Here is a 19,505-nt window from a genome sequence, read left to right as displayed (position 1 = left end):
AGCTTTGCGAACCTCCGTTAGCCCAGGTGCTCCTGTTTTTAGCTCGCTTTCTCGTAAGTCTCCTGCAAGGTCTGTTGAGCCTAGTCGACCGTCTGGTGAATCTCTCTGGTTGCAGACTTTCCAAAAGTGAAGTGGTGTACATGGTCGTTGGAGTACCGCCCCTCACAGAGGAGAGCTTTGCAAACTCACCGATAAGCTCGGGGTTCCCTGATTGAGATCCCTCTCACTGTTTTGTGTACACTTCCAACCTCTGTGTTAGTATTCCTGCATCGTCCCCGTTGAATTACAGGGTTAATGTGTTTCATGTATTCCCATCTCCTCTTAAAAAGTAATGGAGGAGTAATGCAGGAGAATTAAATTGTAAATATTTCCCAATAAACCTGTACCCCTGTCTCCTACAAAAATGTTGTAGCCACGTGTAAAACCTCAAGATAAGCTTTGTGCACGTGGTACAGGTATAATTCCAGAGAAGACTACCGTGGAGGTTCTACTCCTAATCTTTTCTGTTAATTCCACAAATTTGTCCTGCAGAACCCAACGTTTGTCCCAACGTGGACCATGATAACTGGATCCCTTCCTGCTCTGGCCAGGAGCTGGTCTGTGCGCTCCAGGAGATCTCCTACCTGGGCACCAGGCAGGCAACACCCTGTGCAAGATTTCATTTTGTGAGCACAGACTATGCAGTCTACACCTTGAATAACTGAGTCCCCCACTATCACTAACTCCCTTTTCCTGGAGGATGTGGCCATCGGGGTGCCCTGAGGCTCACCAATCCTCCCACTCTCAGAGACAGGGGCCAGGTCCAATTCCTGCAAGGGCTGGAATCGGTTGGACACCACCACCTCTGGAGGTGCCCCCCTTTCCTTTGGCCCTACTATCACCCAAATCTCTCAAGTCTGCCCCTCTCCCAGCTGTGGCATGCACCCTAGCTCCTTAAAGGATGTACTGTGTAGTTCCTGGAACTCTTCCAATTCTGAGCTACGCAATCAGCATGTGACCCGGCCCTTCAGATCAAGAATCTTGCTCTGGAGATGCTCAAGAAGCAGACAAAGATGACAGACGAACGGCTCAAGGAAATCACTTTCCAGCAGAGCGATCACTCTGCAGCCCTCGCGTAGATTCTTATTTGAAAACAACAAATTCCTCAAAATAAAGGCTCATCTTTGTGAAGATTATTTAGGATTTTATTGTAACTGATTATCCTCCGGGCGGCACGGATGGTGGAGTGGATAGCACTGCCGCCTCACAGCAAGGAGGTCCTGGGTTCGAATCCCAGGACCTCTCTGTGTGGAGTTTGCATGTTCTCCCCGTGTTTGCGTGGGTTTCCTCCGGGTACTCCGGTTTCCTCCCACAGTCCAAAAGCATGCAGGTTAGGCTGATTGGAGAGTCTAAATTGCCCGTAGGTATGAGTGTGTGAGTGAATGGTGTGTGTGCCCTTCGATGGACTGGCGATCCGTCCAGGGTGTATTCCTGCCTTTCGCCCAATGTATGCTGGAATAGGCTCCAGCCCCCCTGCAACCCTGTTCAGGATAAGCAGGTGGCCTTTATAATTTCAGCTTCCAAGTGATTTATGTTGCACTACAATCACTTGGAAGACACTCTTATCCACAGGGACAGTAATGGAGAACACGTGTTACTCTCAGAATATACATGATCACCATTTAAGCTTAACATTACAGTAAGGCACACATTACTATTACTAAACATTTAGGGAATGTTTCATTATTATGCATAAGTTAAATGGATGTACTGTGTATGATTTAACTCCTTGGTAAGAGAAGCGATGACACTTACCTGGTTGTTGCTTGAGTGGATGGATGAGCAGGACGCTGGTGACCTTCTCAACTGCTAAAGCCAGACTCTCCACAGGTCCTCTACCAAACTTATGGACCCGGAAAATGTCATTTTTCAGCCCCACCCCATAGATATAGTCCTGGAATATGTCTATTCTGAACGGCTGAGATATCCCTGGAAGCAAACATAAGGCACAGCAATGAACTACTGGGAGAACATCTTACAGAATGAGGCAGAAATACAGATTCAAGAAGATGGAGAAGGAGAAGAAGAGGAAGAGAAAAATGAAGAAGAAGGAAATCATTGATTTGACTATTAAATCCAAAGATAACTGACTGAATTAATTTCCCTTTGGTTTGAAACCTTTCTAAAGAAAGCTTAATTCAGGTATATAAAAATTACATTGATACTATGATATATATATACAGTACTGTGCAAAAGTCTTAGGCACCTGTATAACATTCTGTACAGATAAGATTCTTTAAAAAATAATTCAATGAAAGGTCCTAAATAAACGTATTATACATTTGACATAACATTTTAGTAATTTGGCAGAATAGTTCATCACTTCTCTGAGATAGCCAACGCTGTCCTGCAGTTCTATAAGACAATCAGCAGGGAGGTTGTCTCAAGCATGTTGGAGAACTTGCCACAGTTCTTCTGCAGACGTTGGTTGGCTCCTTGCTTCTGATCTCAGACAGCCTTGATCAAGTTTTTATGTAAAATAGTAAATTGCTTACAGTAATATATTACTTTTTTAGATTAAATACAAAAATGTCTCGGTAAAATTAAATATTTTGGAAAATGAATATTTGGAATCTCAAATGTGTTCTTTTATACTACTGATGGGCGATACGTCAGGTTGCAGTGGAGAAGCTGCATGCCCATATTACGAGGGCCGATGATGTCATCGGCAGATCAACGTCCAGCTGCAGCGAGTCACCAGGTGATCAGAGGAGGATAAGAGGGCTCGCGAATACGGAGTAGCTTAGGTGAAACCAAGGTGGAGTATTGGAGAGAGAGAGAGAGAGAGAGAGAGAGAGAGAGGAGAGAGAGGAGAGAGAGGAGAGAGAGGAGAGAGAGGGAGTTGTGGAGTGTTGTATTGTGGAGAGTTGTGTTTGGATAAATTTACTAATGTGCCGTGTATGATGTTTTGAAAGGAGAAGTCTGCTGTGTGCCCACGCCCCTGATTCCATGAGAACCCGCTTCATGCCCCTGCCTGTCTGACTACCTGAAGGAAAGCTCAGCCCTGGACCGTATGAGAACCCGTCTCCGTGTACCGACCCCTGGCTTCAGACAACGACGATTCTCTTGGATTACTCTCTTGGATTACGGATTTACAGATGCTGACACTTAACTCTACCTCTTCCCCCCCCCCAAGAAAGTAATAAACTTGCACTTCAACTTGAATTGTGCTGGCGTCGACATTGTATTGAGTCAAGTGACTACTCCTACCACCCAGGAGTTTGTCACAATATATATAATAAAATGTAGGGTGCCTAATACTTCTGCACAGTACTGTGTATATATATAAGGGTATATATATATTTACTATATAAATACATGTTACCATGTCTGCTGCTGATGGTCAGCTGAGAATCAGACCCGTCGAAACGCACACTTCCTATTGAAGAGAGCTCCACATCCACCCAGTACAAACGCTGGCTAAAATAATCCACTGCCAATCCTGAAAAGCGAGAGAAGCTAGGTTAACAAGACATCTTCTTCCCCAGACTGCATTTACATACTGTATGTGTGCTTGATGATTAATGCAATATAGTGCAACAACTTCTCTGTTGGCAATAAATGTATTACATAAGAAATGTAACATCAACAAAAAGAAATATGAAGACATAATTAGCATTTGTAAATTATATAAACAAGCTATAAACATTACACCCACCATTATGTATTGGTTCATACCAACATTATTGAGTAGTCTGTGTCCATGTGTCTTACTGTTAAGAGAATTAAACTGCACAGAATTCAAATGAGAATTAAAATGCAGAGTATTTCTATTTCAATTGTGTCAGTAGTGTAGGTGCAAGCTACATGCATTAAGTGCATTAGTTATCTCATCCCTAGTTATTTTGTTTTGTCTGGATGGCAGGATAAATCGTCTAAATCGCTTCTGCAAATAACCAAGGAGAATATCCCATGCAATGTGTGCATCAACTGCCTGTTCTTTCAGTTGAGTAAGCCATGCCATTGTCGTGAATAACATTGTTGTGTTGTTAATCACACACCGTGTGACTCCCCAGGGGGGCACTCCCCTGAGAGAGAGAGAGAGGCAACACCAACACAAAATAAAGAATAAAAATGCTTCACCCTTCCCCCACACAGGTTCCAGGCAAAAATAATAAACTAACACAATAGAGAAGGCAAAAGAGAGTAAAACCGGGTAACAGCTTTTCAGCTCGCCGCTCAGAGCTGGCCGGCTGAAAAATGGCTATTCAGCTGCGTCTTCCTTCCAAACGCTGCATGACGAACTCAAAAAGAAATGAAGAGAAACAAAAACTTCCCACCAAACTGGTGCTCTGGGGCGATCTCCCGGTCGCAGCCCCGTACTGTGCAAACCAGCACATGCTCAGGGCTGATTAGGGCAACCCAGGTCTGTGTGCTCTCTCCACCAGTAGGCGGGCCGAGAATATCCTTCAATTTCAAAACTACAATTGAGAACAAAACAGGATGATATCCAAGGTTATTTTGGATATTGTTCAAACTCTGAATCAAGTTTATTGCTGAATTCTCATGATGCCTGAAGCAATATCCATAATGAGGAGCAAATTCAGTTTGTTGAATATGATGCAACTTGATTCAAAGGGCATCATATTCTAAACACACGTTCTGAACTACTCTACCATAGGGAGGATGTAAAAACATTAGATGGGAATGCTTTTAAAAAAGAAGACGGTATACCCAGTATAAGGCCAACTGAATGAAACCTGCTGTGTCATGCCATTGATAGTTCAGGCATTATGGACATTACGGACATCCTATCAGTACTAACATGAGGTTTTGTTACCTCGCTAAGAGGGTTCAGCCTCCCAAATGGCTGGAGTGATGACAAGCAGTAAGCTATTATTCCCCCCTTTGCCTTGTTTTAGAGAAAGCTCAGGACTGCTACATTAGCAGCATTACTTGGGCGACATTGGCTCAGGCAGTAAGAGCAGTCGTCTGGCAGTCGGAGGGTTGCCGGTTCGATCCCCCGCCTGGGTGTGTGTATGAATGGGTTGATGAGAAGCATTAATTGTACAGCGCTTTGGATAAAGGTGCTATATAAATGCCAACCATTTACCATTAGCCCAGCTTGCTAAACCAGCCTGTTAACCTGACACCAACCCAGCCTGCTAGCCTAGCCTGTTAACCCTACACCAACCCAGCCTGCTAGCCTAGCCTGTTAACCCTACACCAACCCAGCCTGCTAGCCTAGCCTGTTAAGCCTACACCAACCCAGCCTGCTAGCCTAGCCTGTTAACCCTACACCAACCCAGCCTGCTAGCCTGGCCTGTTAACCCTCCACCAACCCAGCCAGCTAGCCTGGCCTGTTAACCCTCCACCAACCCAGCCTGCTAGCCTAGCCTGTTAACCCTACACCAACCCAGCCTGCTAGCCTAGCCTGTTAACCCGACACCAACCCAGCCTGCTAGCCTAGCCTGTTAACCCTGCACCAACCCAGCCTGCTAACCTAGCCTGTTAACCCTACACCAACCCAGCCTGCTAGCCTAGCCTGTTAACCCTACACCAACCCAGCCTGCTAGCCTAGCCTGTTAAGCCTACACCAACCCAGCCTGCTAGCCTAGCCTGTTAACCCTACACCAACCCAGCCTGCTAGCCTAGCCTGTTAACCCTACACCAACCCAGCCTGCTAGCCTAGCCTGTTAAGCCTACACCAACCCAGCCTGCTAGCCTAGCCTGTTAACCCTACACCAACCCAGCCTGCTAGCCTGGCCTGTTAACCCTCCACCAACCCAGCCAGCTAGCCTGGCCTGTTAACCCTCCACCAACCCAGCCAGCTAGCCTAGCCTGTTAACCCTCCACCAACCCAGCCTGCTAGCCTAGCCTGTTAACCCGACACCAACCCAGCCTGCTAGCCTAGCCTGTTAACCCTGCACCAACCCAGCCTGCTAACCTAGCCTGTTAACCCTACACCAACCCAGCCTGCTAGCCTAGCCTGTTAACCCTACACCAACCCAGCCTGCTAGCCTAGCCTGTTAACCCTACACCAACCCAGCCTGCTAGCCTAGCCTGTTAACCCTACACCAACCCAGCCTGCTAGCCTAGCCCAGTGTTCTGCCTGTGCTAACTTCCTCTCTCCCCTGTGGAGGCGGGTACCTGTTGGCCTCCGAAGGTTCTTCTCCAGCAGGATCCGGCGCATTGATCCATCCATGGCCGCCTCTTCAATGTGTGAGTGATCACCAATCACTGTCCAGTACATCATCCTGTAACACACACACACTATCCAGTCACACACACACACCATCCTGTAACACACACACACACACCATCCTGTAACATATATCATCCTGTAACACACACACAACATCCTGTAACATATATCATCCTGTAACACACACACAACACCCTGTAACATATATCATCCTGTAACACACACACAACATACTGTAACATATATCATCCTGTAACACACACACAACACCCTGTAACATATATCATCCTGTAACACACACACAACATCCTGTAACATATATCATCCTGTAACACACACTCAACATCCTGTAACATATATCATCCTGTAACACACACACACCATCCTGTAACATATATCATCCTGTAACACACACACACCATCCTGTAACACACACCCGTAATCTTGTAACACACACACACCATCCTGTAACATACACACACATTATCCTGTATTATACATCCTGCAAGACGACATTTCTGAGAGCCAGTCAGCCTGCTTATTCATTTCGTCATTCTAAAGACATAACATAAGGGTATCCTCTAATTGTATAACCTAATAGTGCCCTGTAGCCACTGGCACCTCATCTGGAACTGGTGGTTCTGGGACAGAAAAGACAACATTAACATTATGAGCCTTACGGTAGTTTGACTGATTTGACTCGCAAAATAATATATTGACAACCAAGCCTGTCCTACATTTTATACAAGACCCTCAGCAAGCTGGGATGTTATTATACCGGCAGTGGTGTTGACTGCATCACACTGTGAGTGAGGTTAACTACATCTTAATCAATTTCAAATTTACAGATGAATAGAAATTTAATAATCTATTCTCCTGCAACTGTAGTAACCCTACATTAAGACAGCTTTTCACAAATGAGCATAGCCAGCTATATCTGAGTTAATGCACAGGGATGGGATATTTTACAGAAGTGAGAGTGCAATCAGCAGGCAGACAGCATCACCACTAATGAATGCCTGCAGGCTAGATTCAATCAGCATCAGTCCTTCACTTGTGTCTGCATGTTTGCTGCTTTGCACACAAAAGCCATTTGACAAGTCCAGTCAAACTTTTCCTCTGCGAAGAAGATGACTAAGAAAGTTGGACACAATCTGAAGTAACCTTTTATATTGTGGTTTTTCTTTTGGATGTTTAAATCACAGGGGCTAACAACAGAGACGGCTCAATGTTGCTGCTATGCTTGTTTTCATGAGCATGAACAATCATTTCTTTCTCACTGATCTATTTTATGGACAGGCACACAAATGACAAAAATGGAACAAAAAACCGTAACACTTTATTTTATGGCCTGTTAATTACATCGCACTTACTGGGTACTCAAACAGCTACTATACTTGTACAATTATTAGGTCACTACTTTAATTTCAGTGGTAAGTACTATGAAACAAAATCAGTAAGTACCATATGTAATTACATTTTACAGCCTCTTATATACGTCTGAAATCAAAATAATTACAGTACCTAATACCTACCTGGTATTTACCTAGTTAGTACTGTAATTAACAGGCTGTAAAATACATTGTTACCAAATGTGAATTCAGTTTTTGCTTTGGTTTGGGTAAACTGCTTTGACGCTGCACGGGGGAGCCAACATGGCGGACGCTGGCGGAGACGTACCCACGCACTGGGTTCACGGCGATGGCGTAAGGCTCTCCAGCGATATCCGTCACAATACGAGTGCAGCTCTCTCCCCCCAGGTGGCCCACATTAATGGAGTACCGCAGCCTGGTCCAATGGGCTGTGTAATAGCTAAACCAGTGCATCCGGGAGTGGTCCGTCCAATAGATGTTTCCCGTCACCCAGTCAGCTGACACATCTCTGGGCCTCCGAAAATCAGGACACTGCAAGGACCAGTCCAATGAAGTATCACTGATCGCTCACATTGAGTTCCAACAGAAGGAAATACTTATTCTATTATTTCATCTAACGGCTCTCTCTTTTTTGTTGCGCACACACTCACACACACGCACACACACGCACACACACACACACAAACAAATCCCAGCTGACAAATTTTTCCCGCAATCTTTTTTGAAGTCGGCATGCAGAAGGCATCATTTAGGGGCAGTGACGTTTTTGTCTCTTCGTTTCACTCAAATTGTGTAGCAGGGTGCACTGCGGGAGACAACTGCACCTACAGCTAATTTCACTCCTATAATTAATTAGAAGGTGCAATAAAAACTCCATCCACATAATCACTAAAAAATTATCTGATGTTTTCATGGTGGCGTTTTACCTCTGATAGTTACAAACTGGAATATGCCACCCAATTGCATATATGTTTGTGCTTCTAAAGATAGCATCTTTATTTTGTTGTTTGATGACATTTTATTCTGTTCAAACACCTTGTATTGTCACATGTATTTCCATGGCATAACTATCCACTCGGCTTTTTAAAAACGTCCAGTGAGCTGAGAGCTGCAGAACTGCTTCAGATGAAGCCTTGGGCTCCCCACACCAAGGAACATCATTCCTCTGAGCAGGAAATTACAACTGCCTCAGAGAAAATCATACCAATGGCATGATATAAACTGGTCATAATTGGCAATATGGCAATATATGCCATCTAAATGTTACACCTTAGGGAATAGATCAGATAGTAATGTTAAAGATTCCAATTCAATTGTCAATAATATTTTCCTGCTAGGATGAAAATCCATTAAACGTTATCTTCATCTTCTAGTTAACTTCTTTGAAATATGCGTGATAAAAGCAATATTTTTAATATGCCTTAATTTTTTCAGGCAGTTATTAAAATTAGATAAATTGAGAAAGTGGGTCCCACTGAGAGTAGCGGCAATATTATTTACAGAATAACCCAGCCCCCCCATGCACACGCAGTAGATTTATGAATTTAATGTTCAAGAGCCCAACACTATACCACATATTCACTATGTTTAATGCAAAAAGCAATTCACAATTTACAACTTCATTTGATTTGAAATGGAATACACACTCTCTCATTCAAACACATGCATGCACGTGCACAATGTTCAATATCATTTCATATTGAGCTATACTGTATGGTCATTGAATTATTTTATACTTACACATTTGCCGAGAGAAAAATACTTTGTTTAACACGTATTCATTTTTCCTAAAAAAGACATGTATTCCAATTATCCACACCCCTAATAATTATTTTAAATTAAATATAAAATTAAATACATTAACTTTAAGAAATAGTTATCAGGCCACAAAATTACTGTTTAGCAATGGCCAAGTCTTGAACCACATGAATGATTTGAACTGACGAGCAGACAAGAGGATCTGAAGGATCTTTAAAGATCACAAATGAAGGAATTATCAAACCCCCCACCCCAAATATATTGTCCCATCTCAGAAAACACCACAGAAGCAGACTTATTAGTGTAACCCAGGGAGGGCATAGGGAGGGAGGGGTAAATAAAAAAGGCCCTGAGAAATTATATTAGTATAAAAATTTCCTTTTTTGAGCATACATAATAGCTCAATATCTGAACTTTTTTAAAAATCATTTTTCAATACAGCCTTCTTTCCTCATTTTTCATCAAGGGTGTGAATAATTTTGGAGTGATTCATTTCCTTCTGTGAAATGCATGCAATAAGTTCCAAGGTCGGCATAATATAAGCTTAAAGTAACTGTATGCATAATGAATAGGTTCTACTGTATAAACAACCAACGGAATAATTGTACAATCAATTCAAAAACTACATTCCACCATTTTTCTAGGGATACTTACAATGATTCCGCTATTAGTTTTAGACTGACTTCTGTCTAGGATGTCTTTGTAAAAAATTCCCCCAGGGTTAAACTGGGTAGCCCAGATAAACCTGTTTTGGTGAAACATAGCGTCCATTCCAACGATTCGGGCATTGTCTTCGATGCGAGCTAGTTGTTTGTGTCCATGGCTCTGGTTAAATGGATACACAAAACCTCGGATTTCAGTGTCATTAGCTATGCAGAGCACCTCATCTTCTGGTCCTGCCCGTAGAGTCATTAATATGCAAAAAAAACGAAACGTGTCTAAATTCCATTTGGGGTTTAAAACAACAATTTTTACAAAGTTTCAAAGACAAATATTTTCATTAGATACCATCATTAACAGTTCACACAGTCAGCTCCATATGCCTCTGGATAAAGACATATTGTTTCAGTACTCCACAATTATATATTTCTGAGCATTTTAGTATATCTATATTTTGGTACACCATGTAGAAAGCCTTTTTATACATAGTACCCCCATTTCAGGGCACCATGATATTCGGGTCAAATGGCCTCACAGCTGTTAGTCAGGTGCATGTAATTTCTTCCTTGACTTTTCACTCCCACAACTCTGGTCTTCATGCTGACAAACACCAATATTGTCTTTCAACCAATAACAGTTGAAAGACAATCAAAAACCTAGAATAAAGACCAGGGGCCTCATTTATAAAACTGTGCTTAGGATTCACGTCAAAAGGTTGCGTAAGCATGAAACCTAGGACGTGCGTATGCAAAACAATAGTCTGATTTATAAAACAGTGCATACGCACGTCCCACGCCAATTTTCCTTTATAAATCACAATCAACTCTAAATGTGGCGCGGCTTCATGTCCCGCCCACAGTTGCCTATAAATAGGCAGTGAAACGCCCCTAATGAATATGCATTTCATGAAGATGACAATGGCAAACGCTGAAAAGAAGGCCAAGAAAAGGGATTTCAGCCATTTGATTGCCTCTGAAAAGCTACAGGTGTGGGAATTATCCTGTAAATTACGAACAGTTCTGCACAACGAATGTGATGATGACGATGATAATAATAATTACGCGTTACACGTTATTTGTCTAGCACCATTGAAAACACAGTTACAAAATTAAGAGATAAAACGTACAAAAATTTATAACAATAAACACATTATAAAACGTAATATATGAATATGATAACAATATATGAAACTATGCTCGTATCTGCCTGACTGACGCATTGTAAACGGCATCAGTGCAGCGCAATTTGTCCGACTGTTCACCATATTATTTATGAGAATACATTTAATAACATGAAGTATTGTTTAACAATTCGTCTACATATTTGAGGGATTATTTTACAACAACATCTCCGTTAAATCATATTTTTTGGGCACTCCAGGGAGCATCAATCAAACAGCTGTTTGTTTATTCGTTGTAAGAGAGGCTTTTATCAGTTTTTGCAAATTAACTCTTCGTATATGATACGTGAGAGGTAATATTTCATTACATTACATTACATTACATTGCATGGCATTTAGCAGACGCTCTTATCCAGAGCGACGTACAACAAAGTGCAAATTAAACACAAGAACAAGAGCAAACGTGCTGAGAGGACAGTACGGTTCCGAGCCCTAGTGTAACAGTACGGTTCCGAGCCCTAGTGTAAACATGCAGAAAATCAGAACCCTTTAAGAGTACAATCAACAACAATCAATTTCGATTTATTTTACACAGTGGTATCTGTTGTATATCATTTTCGACTTCTCTCGTCGCCAAATGTTGTGTTGCACTTAGGAAGGGAGAGAACCCGTATAGCGAGATTCAACAACACAACACTTTAATAAGTATAACAGGGACGAAGCACGTCCTTACAGCAGCCATACCCAGCCACAACTCCCGGCAAATCTTTATACCTTTTTAAATCCTGTTTCACTTCCCGTTTTCCTGGTCTTACGTCACGAGCATTAAAGGCACAGTTTCTCATTTCTCCAGTTAATGTGCGTACGCATGGGTCAGAGTTTCCGTGGAGGACCGCACATTTTCCCGTCTAGTTCGTTTTTTATAAATGCCAAAGTTTGCTTAGAAAGTGGCGTACGCATTCTTTTGTGCCTACGCAACGTTTATAAATGAGGCCCCAGATCCTGAACGCTTTCTTATACCTGCACTAAGGAAGTGAACACACCTGATAAATCAGAAATACTTGTGAAGCCATTTGTCCCAAATGTTATGGGGGACTATGAATAACAAAAAGTGAAAGCAAAAAGTACAAAAATACTCATTAATAAAAGCTGAAAATATGCCATTTCAACACATGTGAAATTGTGGAGTAGAGCCAAATTAAGAAAAAATATGTCTTTGTGCCAAGACATGGAGCTCCGAATGACCAAATTGTATAAGCATTGTCTATGAAAACTAAATTTACTGAACACATACAACATACATACATACATACAACTATAGCAGTTGAATTGAAGTTGCATCAGATCAAAGTAAAAATATAATAAATAAGACATGATGTAGATAAATAAAAATACATTGAATTAATTAATTAATTACTTTTACAGCTTGCATTAATAATTATTAAGCACTTAATTTGATAAACTACACTGACACAAAAACTCAGTGTTGTTAGTGAGTGACACTGGTATGCAAACTGCTGCCTTTTAAGGCACAAATAATATCTAAGGACTTAGATAGTTAGTCCTCCTGAGAGCTGCCAGAAGTGTCTTGGATGACAAAGACATCATCATGTTTCAGTAAAAAATATTTTTTTAAATATTATTTTATATTTATTGAATGCTCTGTGGACTATAGGTTTCAGCATACTGTGGTTCTTGAGATTAAGATGAGACTCCTAAAATAATTGTCGGGTTTTAGGAGATTATCAGTTCAAATGTGAGAGTTACATTTACTTACATTCACAAACTAAAAATGTACTTAAGAGTACATATACTATGTTATACTGTTATGTTATACACATTGTGAATACTACTGTTAAGTAGTATAAACAATGTGAAACACAATTATATAAACAATATCGTATGTCCTTACCTTTTGCTACACAGCTGTCATTGATTTGTATGAAGTGCTTGTTGCATGTGCACTTAAAGGATCCCTTAGTATTAGTGCAGTGGTGAGAACACACTCCAAACTGCAGACATTCATTCACTTCTACAGGAGAAAAGAGGAAAAGTCCATTTCAGTGTGATATTCAACAGCAGATTTGCACAGGAAAAGTGTCTATAAATGTGTTTAAAACGTGTAGATTCAGGGAGCACTTTATTAGATATTTATTATACTTATTTTCCAGACTTACTGGTCTTTTGCTGCTGCAGCCTATCCACTTAAAAAGTTTGACATGTTGTATGTTCTGCATACTTCTGTTGTAATGTGTGGTTATTTGCATTACTGTCACCTTCCTGTCAGCTTTAAGCATTCTCTGCAAACTCTAGGGACTGTTGTGCGTGAAAATCCCAGAAGATCAGCAGTCCCTGAGATTCAAACCACCCTATCTGGCACCAACAATCATTCCACTTAGATCACATTTCTTCCCCATTCTGACATTTGTTCAGCTGAACCTCTTGATCACGTCTGCAAGCTTTTATGCATTTAGTTGTTGCTGTTGCTGCCAATTATTTGCTGATTCAATATTTGCTGGCGTACAGGTCTATCTAATAAAGTGCTCAGTAAGTGTATGTATCTTGACTATACAGTGTTCATCTGTACAACTTACCTTTTGAACATCACAAACATGTCTGTGGAGAAATATTCTCCTTGAGCTCAGCATATAATAAATTCATATCAGTTCTAAATCTTTAGCAGTTCAGTTCTAAAAATACTTTATTTTAGTATAACAATAACTTTTGGACTGTTATTATCCACCCTACAATTATAGTGACAATCTGGAAATGCCAACAACTCCAAACCAAGTATTAATATGAATATCAAGCTCAGTTACACAATGTCATTTGAGTTATTTTTAGTTTTTTGAAAAGTCAAGGACAGATTATATTCACTCAGCTCTACTGACATTTATACAAGGATTTTCAGATGTGAGCAGAAAATTCTCTATGAATCTCTAATGCTCCTCCAGTCCTTCTTTTACACATGAAGATCAGCTGAAATATGGTTGTATTGTGTGCCCATAGTTTAATGAAATGTACATATAGTCCCCTCCGAAAGCATTGGAACAGCAAGCCCAATTCCTTTGTTTTTGGAATCATAGCCATAGATTCCTATATATGTGGTAGTGTCACAACACTACCCCTTTTTAACATGCAATTTTGGCATATCACATTACGAACTAAACAATGAAACCAACATCAAAACGAGCCAATGTGACTCGTAAAAAATGTCCTCTAGGACCATGCGGATTACTAGATATAGTAGGTATAGCCTCTATATTCCTGCTCTCTAAGTCTTCATTAAATGGTTGATTGAGATACCTTCACCCCTGCCCTGTGGAGATGGTTTGTGAAGTCACTGACTGATGATTTTTCTTCACTGCTCTCACAATGTTTGAGACGGGTGCGTGAGGGGTTGGACCCGAAATGCACGACTCAGACAACAGAAATATAATAAAGTCCCGTCAGGGCTTTATTCAGGGAATGTCCAGTGAGTGTAGTCGAAAAACAACCTAAACAGCAAATCCAGCCAAAACCAAAGTACAGTACCGAGGCAGTCTCGAAATCGGTAAACCATGCAGAAAATCCAGTAACCAGGAAAGCTGTCAGTAGTGCAGACGGACGGCAGGCAGCCTCGGAGTTGAGGGTGGTGCAAGAGTCAAGACCGAAGTCCGCTCCGCGGGGCAAAAGCACAAAGACAGCAGGCAAAGTGTGTGGTACAGGCAGGCAATGGTCAATGAACAGGCTTGGATCTTAACAGGTAGACAATAACTTGACAAAATGCTCAAAAGTGCACTGATGAACAGGAGGCAACAATTTCACAAAGACTTGACATAAAACTGAGCTTATATGCAGGTGTAGACAGGTGCAGACAATTAGCTTGAGAGCAGCATGAGAATGTACCAGTAAAACATGAAACATGACGTGACAAGCATGAAAAGTGACACTGCTGTTGTTTTCTTTGGTCGACTTGTTCGATGTCTGTTGCTTAGTATGCCAGTGGTTTCTTTCTTTTTCAAGACATTCCAAGTTGTTGTACAAGCTTGTGCAATGGCTCTGATCGATTTCTCATCTTTGCTTTGCTTCAAAATGGCTTTCTCCAAAAAGACAGTTTCTGGTCTTGGTTCATCTTTTCTAACATAAATGGAGTCTTCACAGGCAAAATCCAAGGCCAAAACCAAGAGTACACATTCAGAACTATTTATTGTTTAACCAATCAATCTAACAGGACATATCTGGGCAACAAGAAACACATGTCAGTCACATGCTCACCTAAAAATTGCTCACCTAAAAATTCTAACAAGTCCTTGGAAGTTGTGTAACAAATCAATATAAAAATACCAGGAAATAAAAGCTGAAATTCAGATCTGTCATCTCATGTACATCTTTTGACCCCAAACTCAATTGTCTTAAGTGTTCAGCAAAAACAAAGGAATTGACCTTGCTGTTCCAATACTTTTGAAGGGGACTGTATGTGTCTTACTGGATTATTCTTTAGACATACACACACACATACACACGTTTAAAGTATTTACCAGGTGAGGAACTAGAAAATGTATGCTTGGTCCCCTCTTCATGGATGTGCAATAACACCACACACACACACGAAAACTGCCCATTACTACCAGTATGCACTTGTGACAGAAGGCAGAAGTGTAGGCGAGTTGTGGTAGAGGAGAAACCAGCAGCAGTGTTACTGTACCTCCGCAGCGTCCGTTTGTCTGGTCTCTCTGAAAGCCTGGTTTGCACTGACAGATGGTGCCAGCTCTTGTTTGGTTGCAAACCGCATCTTCACCACATGGGTTTATCTTTCCTCTACAAACATCGTCAGTGAGAACTGGGAAGAAACACAGAAACACACACATTCACAGGCTACATTACCCCTCTGACACTGAACGCAATGCAGGATTATGGACTCTAGTGCCATGACATACACTCACTGAGCACTGTACCTGATACCTGATACTTTATTAGGTATTTATTAGACTTATTTTTTAGACTGCTGTAGCCTATCCACTTAGAGGTTTGGTGCGTTGTGTGTTCAGAGATGCTCTTCTGCATACCGCTGTTGTAATGTGTGGTTATTTGCGTTACTGTCACCTTCCTGTCAGCTTCCTGTCGGCAGTCTCCTCTCTCTCATTAACAATGCGTTTCTGTCTGCAGAACTGCTGATCACTGGATTTATATCACACTGGAAATGTTCCTCATAAAGTACTTGGTCAGTGTATGAAGCTCATTGGTTCCAGTGTGATATAAAACAGCACAGTGAGCACTCCATTAGGTATTTATTATTTTTTTAGACTTATTGGTTTTAGACTTTAGACGTGGCGGCACGGATGGTGCAGTGGGTAGCACTGCCGCCTCACAGCAAGGAGGTCCTGGGTTCGAATCCCCGTCGGCCAGGGCCTCTCTGTGCGGAGTTTGCATGTTCTCCCCGTGTCTGCGTGGGTTTCCTTCGGGTACTCCGGTTTCCTCCCACAGTCCAAAGACATGCATGTTAGGCTGATAGGAGAGTCTAAATTGCCCACAGGTATGAGTGTATGAGTGTATGAGTGTATGAGTGTATAAGTGTGTGAGTGAAAGAGTGAATGGTGTGTGTGCCCTGCGATGGACTGGCGACCTGTCCAGGGTGTATTCCTGCCTTTCGCCCAATGTATGCTGGGATAGGCTCCAGCCCCCCTGTGACCCTGTTCAGGATAAGTGGGTTCAGATAATGGATGGTTTTAGACTTCTGCTGCTGTAGTCTATCCACTTAGAGGTTTTACACATTGTGTGTTCTGAGATGCTTTTCTGCGTAACACTGTCGTAATGTGTGGTTTGTGTTACTGTCACCTTCCTGTCAGTTTTAACCAGTCCGGCCATTCTCCTCTGACCTCTCACTAACAAGGTGTTTCTGCCCGCAGAATTGCTGCTCACTGGATGTTTTCAGTTTTTTTGCACCATTCTTTAGAGACTTGCGTGTGAAAATCCCAGGAGATCTGCAGTTTCTGAGGTACTCAAACCACCCTGTTTGGCACCAATAATCATTCCATGGTTAAAGTCACTTAGATTTAAATTTTCCCCCTTCTGATGGTTGATGCGAACATTAACTGAAGCTCCTGACTCGTATCTGCATGATTTCATGCATTGCACTGCTTCCACACAATTGGCTTATCAATTTAAAAAGCACTCCACACTCCGCTCTCCAACCCCCCTTTCCAAATAACCAAACAAGTTGTTATCAAACAATAAATACAGATATAAAATAAAGTGCTTTGTTTTCACTTGCTTTTGTTTCTGCACTAATGTATCGATCTCTCATAATGAAACATCCAAAAATCTAATGTTGCCTAGGCTATCATTAATACAACCCACACCATACGTTTTTCAAGTTGGATAGCAATGTCAAACTGGGGAAAATACAAAAAGTTTCATATTAAGGAGTAGAAGGCAGATATTGATTTAAAAACATGGATTGTACCTGTTCCACAAGATCCCTCAAAAGCCAGCTGCAAGTGGGCTACTGCAAAAGCGAGATCAGGGACATTATTTTGCTTGCAAGATGAATTCGCAAATTTTAAATGCACTAAATGTACCGCTGTCATTATGTCTGTCCTGGCACTGCACTTCAGAGATAAGGGAAGATATCAGAGAGTCTTTACCTGGATGAAACCACCAATATATGATTTTTTAAATGCAAAGCCTACTGTTATTAATGTAAAATAATAATAATGTATTTCATGTATTCTCAGAGACAGTTTTAAAACAATGTTGGAACTGTCAGCCAGATTTATTTTTATTTTTATTTTTTATCTTTTTAAATTTTATTGTTTGGGCATGTCGCCGTATTCCCTGGGGTTTAAACGTTTCAATGAATCAATAACATTAACAATGTTGGAAAAAATGTGCCAAATGCTTTTTTTCATTTGAATGCAGATGACACTATTATTTATTGCTGCGCAGCAACAGGGCTTTTGATGAACTTCAATTAGCTTTTAGTATGGTTCAGGCCCAGCTGTATCAGCTAACGCTTGTTTTAAATGCAGATGAAACTAAACTGATGATTTTTAATAAGAGTAAGAAGGAACCACAGATACTCCCTCACATAATTACTACACAGGGTAAGGAAATTGAAAGAGTGTCAACCTATAAGTACTTGGGTTTTTTAATAGATGACTTACTTTTAAGTCACACAGTCATTTAAAACGGAGACTGAAGTTAGGTTTCTACTTCCATAACAGGTCATGTTTTTCTTTTGAGGCAAAAAAGAGCCTAGTCTTCATTACCTATAATGTGTCAATACCTCTCAGTGGACAGACTACAGACTATGGGGATATACTTTACATGCACGCTCCTGTTGCAGCATTATGGAAGCTGGACACTGTGTATCATAGAGCATTGAGGTTTGTCACAAATTACAAATCTCTAACACATCATTGTACCCTCTATATGAGAGTAGTCTGGTGCTCATTAACTTTGCGCAGGATGAGTCACTGGTACATTTTCATTTATAAAGCCATACTGAGACAGCTCCCATCCTATCCATTTTCATTCATTACCCTGCAGCAAAAAGCTAAGTTCTCAAAACAGTGTCCTGCTGACAGTAGCAAAGACTTGGACTGAGTTTGGCAAAAAAGCCTTCCAGTTGTCTGCCCCTTTGGCTCGGAATGAGCTTCAAAGGAAAATGAAACCGAAGGAGCTTATCTCGCTAAATCATTTTAAAGCTGGGGCAAAAGGCATGGAGGAAAATGAAATACAGGTCTGTAAGTGTTTTGACCCATAAGAGGTAATATTGTTAAAAAATGATCTTGTCTGCTTCAATGTGTAATCTGATATGGGTTTTGCTTTTCCTCTTAATTTCTTTTTACTTTTCTAGATTCCTTTATTTGTACTAATGCAATGTATTATGTAATAATTATGCATGCCTGTAATATTGTTCTGTTTTTCTTGGCCAGGTCTCGGAAAAGAGATTTCTTAATCTCAATGAGACTAACCTGGATAAATAAAGGTTAAATAAAAGATATTAATAGAAATAAACACTGCTACGAGACGCAAATGCACCTGTCTCCAATGAAAGGCAAAATACTTCCCACCTCCCTGATCCTGGAACAGACATATGCATAGAGGTAGCAAATATAAAAGAGTGTCCTGTAGTTGTACCATATGTCTCATTTATAAAATAGATGCAGTTAAAACACAATGATACACAACATGAAAACAGAAAGTTTTGAAACCCCAAATTCAGGGTGCTTATGTATCAAGCATGTCCTAGTAGGACTGCTGATCTAGAATCTTATCATTACTTAAAATGAAATGTAAAACAGGGTCCCAACTCTAAGCTGAAATTTTGGTCCAGGTTTACGCTTTTAATTTCTGTTTTGGATAAACATGTCAGTCATTAATTTTGAGCATCTGCTCTGCTGGTTGCAGACGGTGCAATGCCCAG

At 41.0% G+C, this 19,505-nt stretch overlaps 1 protein-coding gene across 1 annotated transcript in view; it reads right to left on the bottom strand.

The window, feature by feature from the left end:
- The window catches only part of LOC133116330 (low-density lipoprotein receptor-related protein 1B-like), a 447,656-nt gene that overhangs the window by 38,922 nt on the left and 389,229 nt on the right, over nucleotides 1-19,505 (bottom strand). Inside the window, exons 75-81 of the mRNA XM_061225770.1 lie at nucleotides 15,783-15,917; nucleotides 13,008-13,127; nucleotides 9,970-10,211; nucleotides 7,865-8,088; nucleotides 6,130-6,236; nucleotides 3,365-3,481; nucleotides 1,795-1,968 (exon numbers count right to left, since the gene is read on the bottom strand). Coding sequence (XP_061081754.1) covers nucleotides 1,795-1,968; nucleotides 3,365-3,481; nucleotides 6,130-6,236; nucleotides 7,865-8,088; nucleotides 9,970-10,211; nucleotides 13,008-13,127; nucleotides 15,783-15,917 — 1,119 coding nt within the window. The remainder of the gene's footprint in view (nucleotides 1-1,794; nucleotides 1,969-3,364; nucleotides 3,482-6,129; nucleotides 6,237-7,864; nucleotides 8,089-9,969; nucleotides 10,212-13,007; nucleotides 13,128-15,782; nucleotides 15,918-19,505) is intronic.

Source organism: Conger conger, chromosome 17 (genome assembly GCF_963514075.1).
Source record: "Conger conger chromosome 17, fConCon1.1, whole genome shotgun sequence".
Classification (NCBI taxonomy): Eukaryota; Metazoa; Chordata; class Actinopteri; order Anguilliformes; family Congridae; genus Conger; species Conger conger.
This window is presented reverse-complemented; position numbering and strand designations above follow the sequence as displayed.